General features: G+C 53.9%; 1 protein-coding gene across 1 annotated transcript; it reads left to right on the top strand.

Annotated features, from left to right (window-relative positions):
• Positions 1-2,718: 2,718 nt before the first annotated feature.
• Positions 2,719-11,456, top strand: TNMD (tenomodulin). Its single transcript, XM_048318964.1, has 7 exons — positions 2,719-2,804; positions 2,931-3,065; positions 6,301-6,441; positions 7,236-7,337; positions 9,169-9,322; positions 10,556-10,728; positions 11,001-11,456. Exons 1-7 carry the CDS (start codon positions 2,757-2,759, stop codon positions 11,208-11,210), a joined length of 963 nt encoding a protein of 320 aa, XP_048174921.1. The 5' UTR covers positions 2,719-2,756; the 3' UTR covers positions 11,211-11,456.
• Positions 11,457-11,788: the final 332 nt, after the last annotated feature.

The raw sequence follows: 11,788 nt of genomic DNA, 5'->3' as shown, positions 1-11,788 counted from the left end.
ACCCCAACACTTTTGATGAGTGTCAACCTGCAGATTCTGTCCTTCTCTGCATCCCAACTATCTGTCTCCTTGTCAGGAAGCAGTGGCTGTAACACAGCCACAGGTGCTGAGGGGACGACACCTGGGGTTGCACAGGGGTTTGCTGCTGTCAAACCCCCCATCCAAGGCTGGGTATTCATACATAACACTCTCTGTGGAGAGCAGCAGTGTGGAGGGCTCTCATCCTCCTCCCTGCCCTGCATGGGCCAGGACACTCTGGGCTGAGCTGGCCGTGAGGCTGCGTGCCCACGGCTGTGCATGTGGTGCCGGTGCTCACTCCCACTGCCCCCCAGCCCAGTTTTTGCAGGACCAGCAGGTCAAGGGCTCCAGCCCAGCCACAGGATCCCCCACAGCCCCACCACCCACCCCAGCCTCTCCATCTGCAGCACTGCCAGTGCTGGAAGGGACCTGTGATATTTATTGAGTTTTATTAACTCCCAGCCCTGGGAGGTTCTCACCTCTTGCAGCTAATTCAGACACCGAGCTCCTGATGGGGTTACAGTGATTGCCATTAAAAAGCTTGACATTTACCTTACAACAGTAATAAAATAATAATGCCTAATTTGGTTTATGAGTGGTATTTGCAGTGTTTCCTGTGCCTTGAGTGGGGGATATGGTGAAGATCTGCTGATCAATTATGTCTGCTTAGCAGCACTGCTGTAATTCTTTCCTGTAATCAGAACCATCTTTCAGTAGAGCTGCTCCAAAGTTTTCCTCTGAAACTCTAATTTTGACAAGAAAAGAAAATGTTTTCAAATACTTGAGTTTCCAGTGAATAACAAAAGCTTCTGAGATGGAACTTTCTGTTGGGAAGTGGAGACAGTCAAACCTGGTGTCTGCACAGATTGGCTGCATTTAGATTTCCAAAACCTCTCAGATGTTTTCAAAGGCTGCCTGCGATTGCTTTCCATTAAAAAGGGTTTTTTTCTCCTCCAAATAACCTCATCAGTATGATTTCCTTCTGTTATTACTATCTCAAATATTAAACCCCCTCAGTGTGTTTTACACCCCCAGCACTGCTGAGGGGCTGTGGGGTGAGCAGCTCCTGCTGCTCCAGGGCCAGGGAGCCCAAACCCCTTTTCAGGGAGCAGATACACACCAGGGCACACACCAGGGCACACACATGGGCACGCTGCTCCCGCCAAGCTATTCAGCGTCTCCACTTCTGTCCCTCCAGGATTCATCCCAGGTTGAAGGCAGCAACATCCCGATGCTCACAAAGCCAGTGCCAGACCTGCTAAAAGCAATTTCTTTCTCCATTTCTCATCCTGAGCAAAACTCGATGCGGATTTTCTTTTTTTCAGTGCAATTTTAATTAGTGCATGATGCACTTTGGGTTTTTATTAGAGTAAACAGCTTGGAAAAAGAGTCCATGCCAGCTCTTCTACACCAGGGAGCCTCATCCTGTTCAGACTAGAAACCTCACGCCTGATTCCTGAAAGCCTTCCTTAAGATGGGTTCATTTCCACAAAGAAATGCTACGATTTCAACAAATGGAAATTTTTCAACATAGAAAAAGAAAAAAAATTAGTCAGGAAATTCCTGGCTAGGCCAACTTTGGGGTAAGGCTGTGCTCTCCAGGGGGAGCGCTCAGGCCTCACACACGCCCTGCACACATGGGCACACTGCAAGTGCGTGCACACCCACGCACACCCTGCTCACGTGTCTGCACACACGTTACACACACGTTACACACACACGTTACACACACGTTACACACACGTTACACACACACGTTACACACACGTACATGCACACGTACACACACGCGTCCCCCCGCCATGCCCCTGTCCCTCTGCCATGCCCCTGTCCCTCTGCCATGCCCCTGTCCCTCTGCCGTGCCCATATCCCCCTGCCGTGCCCATATCCCCCTGCCGTGCCCCTGTCCCTCTGCCATGCCTGTGTCCCTCTGCCGTGCCTGTGTCCCTCTGCCGTGCCCCTGTCCCCCTGCCATGCCCCTGTCCCTCTGCCATGCCCCTGTCCCTCTGCCGTGCCCATATCCCCCTGCCATGCCCGTGTCCCCCTGCCATGCCCATATCCCTCTGCCGTGCCCCTGTCCCCCTGCCATGCCCATATCCCCCTGCCATGCCCATATCTCCCTGCCATGCCCATATCCCCCTGCCGTGCCCATATCCCCCTGCCATGCCCATATCCCCCTGCCATGCCCCTGTCCCTCTGCCATGCCCATATCCCCCTGCCGTGCTCGTGTCCCTCTGCCATGCCCCTGTCCCTCTGTCATGCCCATATCCCCCTGCCGTGCCCATATCTCCCTGCCATGCCCGTGTCCCCCTGCCATGCCCGTGTCCCCCCGCCGTGCAGCGACCCCACTGGCAGCTCCTGGGCTGTTCCCACACACGCATGAACAGCGCAGCAGTGTCCCTGTCCCCAAGCTCCAAGGGGACCGGCAGTCTGGGCCCCTCCAGCCATTGGCACATGGGCAGAAGTGCAGGGCAGAAGCGGGGATGACACGAGAAGCGGGGCCCCGGACGCGTCTCGCAGCCACCGCGCCGTGGGGCTCCGCGTGTCCAGCGGCGTGGGGATGGCCGGAGCGCTGCGGCCAGGAGCGCTGCGGGAGCGCCGGGCCCCGCGGGCTGCGGGGAGAGCTGGCTGCCCCTCCGCGGGGGTGGCCGTGGCCCAGCCTCCCCACCGCGTGTGCAGCCAGAGCCTCTCTAACTCCACCTCGGAGCGGGCTGGCGTCCTCGCACACGGAGGAGACCATGGGAGAGACGGCTCGGCAGAGCCCGCAGGACTGCCGCTTTCTGGACGTAAGTTCATGGCTTGCCTTGCCACCCTGCGTCCCTACGGCGCCAGAAATGTCTGATACGTGCGTGTCCTCCTCCCTCCTGGAGCCCTCAGCACACCCCGGCTATCACTGGTTTGTCATTAAATAGGCAGAAGCAGCCAAGCCGCGGAAGAAGATCTGCCCCAGGTACCAGCTCTGTGGACTGCTCTTCAGCGCGCTGCTCCTTTCTCTTATTCTGATATTTTTTGGTGTCAAATACCTCTGGAACCCAGCACCCAGAAAAGTAAGTAAAAACTCTTTGATACAGCATTTCAGAGCATTCCTTCCCCAGACAGAGCTGTCCCTCTCCCCTTGACTCGCTGAAACTTATAACAACTCCCCAAAACCCAGGCAACTTCACAAAATGCATTTTCTCAGACCACAAGTATTCATGGGACTTTTAAAAATCTTTGTATTATTCATAACTAGCTTTTACTTTATACAGGCTGGGTTTTTTCCCTGTCACTGCATTCTTTCCCCAGTTAACAATTAACAGGGGATGGGAGCTACGCCACGAAGAGTTAAAGTTACTCTTATTTCACCGGCAACAAATTTTATGACAAGTAAGAAAATATTTTCCATTTCATTTCAATTATCTTGCCAGAAACCGGTGGAAAAGTCATTATGCCACCGCATAAAGAGGAGAGAAAGCCAGGACGCAGTGGTGATTGATTGTCATGGATTATATTTCTTACTTTAATGTGTCTGCAATGTGAGGCATGGTGAGATGGATTAGCTTCTGGAGGAGCTCCTGCTAACTGGATTGGGCTCGTTTATTCCCAGCTGCAGACGGACGCTGCTGTAAGTGCCGAGCACATCAGGGACTTGCAGGACTGGGCATCTCCAGCCATCTCTGCCCGCTGCTGCCCAGCATCCTGACAATTCTGCCAAAACCCTTTTTTATCCCACACCCCAAGTAAATAATTTAACCTTGAAGCCTGCCTGGTGCCAGTCATCCTCCGTTACTTTGAACGTCCATGTTCATCCAGGAGGCCCCGCTTTGCATCCCATCACCAGTGGGTTTTGCTGGCTCTTAAGAACATCTCCAAAATTCCTGTGCACAGCCAAGGCAGTCTCTTTCCCACACTGGCATCTCCAATCTCCTCCCTGCCCTACCCTGGAGCTGCTCCAGCCTGGCCAGGATGCCCTCCTGCCGGGTAGAGGAAGCACCCTGCTTGCTGGAAACTTTATCTTCTTATCAGCAAATAGAAATAAATACCCCCCAAAATAAAAGAAAAAACAATAAAAGCCATATGTTCCTCCAGAATCCTGCCAAGATGATTATAAAGTCTCTACTGTTCCTAGAAAAACAGGAGTCATGCCAGCCATGAGGGGAAGAGGCTGTTAACCCCTGGAGGGGCAGTTTTCTCCAAGCAGGCAGTGCAGAGACAATGCCACAGCCTCGGAAAGGACATCCAGAACTCCGGCCCTTGGTGTCCTCGCTGGTGGCACTGGTGGAGCATGGAGTCCACCCAGCCCTCCCCAACACCTGACGGGCAGGCAAGTAGGGCGTGAGGTCCCAAAAAGCAGAGCTGCTCCTGCAGTGGAGCTGCACACGGACACTCCCAGAGCCCAGCACTGCCCTGTCCCTGTGGCTGTAGGGCTTCTCCAGCTGGCCTGGGAGTCCTCAGGACAAAGCAGGATGGGGGGTGGGGCTGGAAATTCATAAAGCTCAGAAATATCAGCCAAGGGGAATTAATCTCTTTAAAGAATATGAAACCCTTCAAGCTTCCTTGATGTAACAGGAGAGTGGAAAAAAACTTGAAAGAAGAGTTGTTCCTCTGAGGGGTGGCCTTGGACACGGCTCTGCCCTCTGCACAGCAGCCTCTGTGCCAGCCAGCACAGCTGATGATTCAGCTAACGAGGGGTTCATCACAGCCTTGCAGAGGGACATATTTCAACCATTCACCAGCAAGTGTCATTTTTAGCCCTATAAAACATCTCATAGCTCTCTGAACAGCACAGAGCTGGCAAAGCCCAAGTGGGTTAGCTGGCCACTGTGCTGGCCAAAGTAATTCTTTGTAAATGGAGAGGCACTTGAAGGTAAGGTGCCACCAGGGATCCTGCCCTCCTTGAAATGGTTTATGGCACTGTGTGCATTTTGTCAGTCAAACCCAGCGGCCATCCACCCATTTCAGGCTTCAGACTTTTTTTACCACATCATAAAATCCATTGAGAGCTATATATCTTTACAAAATCTTCCTGCAGACCAGCAGGAGATGCTCGTGGCTGCCAAGGCTCACATCATTCCTCTAACCTTTAAGCAGGGGTGAAGGCCCCCATCAGTTCCCATCTGCACAGCCAGTTCTGCACCCTGGTGGATGCAAAACAGGGGATACCGATGCTGGGAACACTGCTAAGAGGCTTTGAACCGCCCAAGGGGAGGGATGTGCAGGAACCAGGGGACTGTGAAAGGTGGTTTGGGTTGGCACTAAAGGCAGAGCTCCTGCCCCACACAAGTGGGGCCAGCATGCTCCTGCCGTGGTTCCATGGGCGTACCGCGGGATGAACCGGGCTCTCGCATCCCCAGGCCTCCATCTCTCCTCCCTGCCCGTGGACTTGAGCGGTTTTGCACAAGCCCTTTGCTTCCACACAGCACCGTTTGATTTGGGAAACGAGTCTCCCCGGGGCCCGGCAGCTCTCGCCGCGCCAGCAGGATCGCTTTTGAGCTTCAAATAGCATCTGCCACTCCTCATCCTGTAAGGGTCAGGCATCCGCAGAGACTGAGGGCTGCCGGGCTGGCGGAGTGCAGCGAGCACCTGCGAGCAGGAGAGCGCTGCTCCTCCCCGCGCCGCTTCCCGAGGGGATGAGCGCCGCCGGGAAGCCGGCTGCTACGCCCCGAAGCTCTTCAGCAGCCCTCGAGGAGGTCTTTGATCCGCAGGCAATCCTCGATCTCCTCCAGGCAGAGAGAGGTTCTTACCGCTGCCTTTCCAGGAAACACAGAAGGCGCAGAGATGGAGCAAGTCAGCTGGGGAGGACACGATGGAGCAAGTGAGCCGGGGACACAGTGATGGAGCAAACAAGCCAGGGATGGATGCGGTGTGGAGCAAGCAAGCCAGGGAGAAGGGAAAATGAAGTACCTGTGGATTCGGGAACTCAGTCCAGCCTGGGATGTAACCAGGCTCATGCCACAGAAAGCACCAGCAAAGGCTGCGCTGTGGCAAAGCTCCTGATGCAAGCGTGGGAGCAGCATCTTCTCCCAGGCTTGACACACATCCCAGGCTTGACACACACTACCCCTCATCCTGGCTGCAGCCTGCTCTTTCACCCAACCCTGGCACCTGCCTGGGAGCTGCCTCTCCTTGTGCTATCCAGGTGATTGCTCCAGCTCAGAGCTGGGCTGTGAGGAAGCAGCCAGAGCCACGGCAGGGTCCCCAGCAGTGATGGTCACACACCCAGCACCTGCCTGTCCACCCATTGGACAGGATGTGACACCAGAGGGGTGCTGAGCTGACCCCTGTGTGACTTTGGCCTCCCAGGTTTATGACATGGAACACACATTCTTCAGCAATGGTGAGAAGAAGAAGATTGTGATGGAGATTGACCCGCTGGCCAGGACAGAGACCTTCAGCAGCGGGAACGGCAGTGAGGAAATCCTGGAGATCCATGACTTCAAAAACGTGAGTGTGGCAGCTTGTCCCTGAGACCCTGCAGTCTTGCAGCAGGACTCATGGGATCCTTTAGGACACTGTGAAGCTGCTGGAGCAAGTACCAGGACTATTTGCCCCTGCATGAGGGAGAGCAAGACCCAGACTCCCCGGGGATACTCTCAAAGGAAAGGAGATGCGTTACCTACATAAGCTTCCACCTGTATTTAATGGTGGCGTGGTTCAGTTCCAATGAAATACATCTTAGAAGTGAGACCTAGTTATTGGATTTACCCTTGCAAAGGAACGCAATCATCATCTGTCTATCTGAGCCCAGTGCATTTGTCTGTCTGGAGAGCATTAAAACCTCATGACGCTGTAGAAGGCTCTCTCTGAAACCTAATTAAAATTTGTAGGGAAATACCCTGTGCAGTGACATATGGCAAAATTTTGAGCTAATAGCCTAGCAGGAACGGGGGCTGAATGTTCATATAACCATAACGGTCAGATGCTATTCTGCATATTTTTATTTACGATAATGAGAGCTCATGATAGTTATAAGGAGAAGAGGAGCAGAGTAGAATTTTATGACTACCTGCCTTAAAATATTTGTAAAAAGCCCAGTTCTCCCAAACCATAAAATGCAATATCCCTTATGAGAACCTGTTAGTACATCTTAGCACCACGGCTGAATGGAACTGGCACAAAAACATCAACAGGGAAAATATGACTAAACCCTCCTCCTCCAGCTGTACCCTCCCTACAATGGGTTATTCATCCAGCTCTTTGCCCTGACTGCTTTTGGGGTGTTTGCTTTGATCCTGTAGGGAATAACCGGCATCTTCTTTGTGGGACTTCAAAAATGCTTCATCAAAACTCAGACTAAAGTCCTACCTGAGACAACAGAGGCCAAGATCCCCGAGCTTGAGGTAGGTGAATAAAACAGGGCTCCCCTCTGCCCTGCGAAATCCTCTCCTCTCCCTGGCATAGGAGCTGCCATTCCTGCCGCCCTCCCATCTGCTCCAGCCTTCCCAGAGACGCTGCAATAAAGAAATAATGAGTTGTGATCGCTTCATAAAATGATCTTATTTCAGAGGATTGCTTATAAAAACAAGTGAAAAGAGACAGGATTAGACAGCGACCGACAAAAACCTCTCAACACAATACCGGAGATCAAGAACAATAATCCTGTTGTAGTCAAAAGGTCGTAAGGCAGCTCAGGATTAGCAGGCACTAAAAAGTCAATCAAATTCTTTTCTCCAAGATTTGAGCCTCATGTTTTCAAACAGAATGAGGCAGAAATAAGGGATTTAAATGAGCAGCCACTTTTAAGAAATGCAATTTGAGAAAACTCTTGGCGTGCAGACCTGAGAGGTAGGAAGGGCTGGGGCCACTTCCCTGTCCTGCATGGACCTTCGTCCCACTGATGTGCCTGATTGCTTCCTGCATCCACTTAACTGCCCACTGCATCCTGCTGCAAGGAGCCTCACACCTTGCATGCTGCAATGAAAAAAGTGTGGACTCCATGATTTAATCCCTCTCTGACAGCGTGACCTGGAGTGACGGCTCAGTCCCTTGACAGCAGTTGTCCTTTGTCCCTGTCCCCATCCCCGAGGCCCTGGTGGTGGCACAGCCTTCCTGCCTCCCCATTTCCAGGACGACGGGTGTTAGCAGATTGAATCCCCCCTAGGGAAGCTGCTGCAGATAAAATGCCAGCAGGACACGTGTTTGAAATGAAGCGTGGGCAGAAACATTTCCCTGAATCATGACCCAAATTCCCAGACACCGATCCTTTGATTATGCCCTAAGAAGCTAATAGATCTTTTCAGCTACCATCGTAAAAGGGATATGACTTCCCAGGCTTTAGCAGAACATTGCCCCAGGTAGAGAGCTGAAATGTAAAACCCAGTGAGATAAATGTAGATTTAAGCTCTAGTCATGTCTTCTCAGAGCCTGCACGCTGCCAGGTCCTGAAGGCAGCACCTCCCCAACCCCCCAGCTTCCACCAGAGACTCCAAAAATGACCCAGACTGGGTCAGGTTGTGTTGGCTCCTTCCTATGATTTCCCAAAGCCGCAAGAAAAAACTGTAAAAGAGATATATATCTCCAGACACCTTCTGGAGAGAAAAATGCTTTCTGCCAGCTTGCTCTATGGGCCACCACCACCAACACAGACAACATTGCCTTGGCAGAGAGCTCAGTGCAGGCCCATCCAATAATCTTTATATATCTCTCTCCCTAAGTGCCTGCCAAAACACACCATGGACTACTGCAACGGCAGAGACATGTGGTATAAATTACAGAATACAGCCATGCAAAGAATTTCTGTGAGGAGTAAATTAAAGTGTTCGATCAAAAAATCAGTAGCAGAAGGAGAGAGGAGTTAAGTCCTAGGAGCAAAGCAGAGCAGAGATGTTTTAATCTTGTGTTTTAAATGACACTGGGGGGCTCCAGAAGGCTCTTCCAGATAGTGGGGACTGCACAGGAAAAGGGTCTTGGATGATGAACTAAGACAGGAGAGAGCAGGGTGGTGTAGACTGAAGGTGGACAGGAAAGCCAAGGCTCATGATGGGTCTCCCCATGTGAGGACTGTTGGGGTAATTTGTGTGCATCCCGTGGGCACCGTGAGCCAAGGCAGGTGAAGTCCAGCTGCTCTCGGAGGGGAGAGGTGCCTCAGGGTAAGCCAAGGGGAGGAGAAGCAGCCAGTGGTGGGGAGAGCATGTCTCACCACACCAAGGTGAAGTCTTGCTCTTCTTCCAGGGTGAAGAAATCACCACCACCTACTTTGAGCAATCTGTGGTCTGGGTGCCAGGGGAAAAGCCTATTCAGAACAAGGAATTCCTGAAGAGTTCCAAAATTTTTGACATCTGCAAAAATGTGACCATCTTCTGGATCCACCCCGCACCAATAGCAGGTACCAGGAGCCATCTCCCCCACAAGGGGCTCATGAGCCCTCTCTCTGGGAACAGCCCTGTCACACACCTGTGGGCGCTCTGCCATGTCCCCCTCTGTGACATGGGGGGAACCCACTTTCACAGCCTCGTTGTACATCTCAGACATGAACACAGTGTTGCCCATGACCACAGGAGATCATGGCCAATGTAATAGCAGGGGCTGAAGTTCCTCTCTGCAAAGCACTCGTCTCTGCCGTCTCCCCACCGCCCTGCACTTTGCAAAGTGGCCACCCTCCTCATAACAAGGCGGGAAAAAAAATAATCCTTTGTACCTGCAAAGAAAGCAGCACTGCTGGAAACTGGGACGCCTAAATTCTCGTCACCACATGAACATCAGAGTGTGAGCAGACATCTGCATCTAAATCACACAGCGGGGTTGCCACCTCCAGCTGCTCACTACACAGCCCTCGCAGAGGTTGTGGCCTCTGAGATGTGCCGGTGTAATTACCTGCTCTCTCTAACCCACTTCCAGCCAAATGAGCCGGGTTAAAAATCCCTGCTGAGAAAATTCCCTCTGCTCTGCAGCCACAGAGGCGCATGGCATCGCCTATAGGTACCGGCCCGCTCGCCGGTGGTCCAGAGGGCAGGTGGGCATCCGAGATCCTGATGCAGAGGGAGACTGGTGCCCTTGACTGCTGTGTCCCTTTTCTGCTTCCTTGTCCCTGCTGTTAGACCCTATCTGCAGCAGTGTCCTGGGTTGGTGGGTCCAGCTGGGTCACAAGGTGCATCCAAAGCCTTGGCCAGGACAGCAGTGTCCCAAGGCTGTCTGGCATCTCCCCAAGCAAAGGAAATTATTGCTGCTCTGGGTCTTTCCTAAGCTAAGAGAGCTGTAGCTGGGCATAATCTGCCCCAAATCATGGCCTTGGGGCTCATGCCAATTCGTGTTGCTTTGATGAGGCTCTACAAATCCACCCCCCGGCAGCAGAGCCCACCATGACAATGTGCTTCCACACACCCACAGCCCCATGCAGGGGATACCAACAGCACCCATGGGCCTGGGGATGGCACGGGCCATTATCTCCTACAGCCCTGCTCCCAGGCCAGGTGAGAGCAGGAGGCAATGGAGCACTGGTTTGCTGCTGGGCTTTTTGTGCATCTTGGCACCAAATTCTCATAGAGACGTTAATTCTTGCTGCTGCGTTTGTTCCCCTGCTCCGTGGTTATTGACAGCAACATTTGGACTCTTCCTGTAGCTCCTGAGCAGGCCAACCTTGAAGGGGCAGAGGAAGAAGACCCTGAGCTGCTCACGGACAGCCAGAGCTGGTTGGACGGGGGGAGCGAACACGAGCTGGAGAAGGACATGCAGGCGGGGCCCAAGCGTCGGGCACGGCAGCTCACTGAGGAGGACCTGCCCGTCAATGACTACGTGAGTGAGGGAATCACACCCTGGGGTGCCCTGGCCGTGGGCTGGGGTGCCCTGGCCACAGTCCTGGGCTATCTTGGCCATGGTCCCAGGGTGTCCTCGCTGTGCTCCTTGGGATGGCCTGTGCATGCCCTTGGGGTGTCTCCATGTTCCTAGGGAGCTCTGCTCCTCCTCTGAGCTGCCCAGGCTGCCCTCCCAGGCTGTCCTGTCCGTGCTCACCGGGTGCCTCAGCCACACGAGCCCCTCACTGCACTGGCTCTGTCTCTCCCTGGCAGTCGGAGAACGGGCTGGAGTTCCACCCTCTGTGGGATGAGCGAGGCTACTGCTGTGCCCAGTGCCGCCGCGCCAACCGCTACTGCCGGCGGGTCTGCGAGCCCCTGCTGGGCTACTACCCCTACCCCTACTGCTACCAGGGCGGGAGGGTCATCTGCCGCATCATCATGCCCTGCAACTGGTGGATCGCGCGCATGCTGGGCAGGGTGTAGGCCCTGCCGTGCCCGCCTGCTGCACGGCCACCACGCCGGTGCCTGCTGCCACGGCCCGCAGCGGGCACTGCCTGTGTGATGTCCGGTGAGCCTGTCCACCTGCCGGCCGTGGCACCGCCCGTGGGTGACCCCCGCACCCTGCGTGCTCCCACGGGGCTGGCGGAGGCCGCGCTCGAGCACGTCGCCGCCGTGCTGAGCAGCAAGAGGCAAACAATAAACGTCTTGTATGAGCGATTGCAAAGAAAATGGAAAGTCATTTAGTCTCAGTCTGATGCTTAATGGGTCTGAGAAGTGATCTAATTGCGTGGCTGCCTCGTCAGGAGCATCCATAACTCAGGTACGGGCACCGCCAGCGCTCGCCTCACTGGGAACGTGCAGACGTGCCTAATTTGCTCCCTGATGGTGCTGGTGGCTGTTCGGCATGTCCTGACCCTCTGTTCCAGCATGCTCTGACGTGTTCAGTAGTTGTTACTGACAGCTCAGGGTGCCACCAGCCCCTCTGGACTTGTGCGCAGCACAGGTACAGGGAGAAGCTGGCACAAGGAGCTCCCTGAGGAGCCGAGCAGCCAAAGTCAGAG

Source organism: Corvus hawaiiensis, chromosome 14 (genome assembly GCF_020740725.1).
Source record: "Corvus hawaiiensis isolate bCorHaw1 chromosome 14, bCorHaw1.pri.cur, whole genome shotgun sequence".
Lineage (NCBI taxonomy): Eukaryota > Metazoa > Chordata > Aves > Passeriformes > Corvidae > Corvus > Corvus hawaiiensis.
The sequence above is the reverse complement of the archived record's forward strand: the minus strand, read 5'-3'. Positions and strand labels throughout refer to the sequence as shown.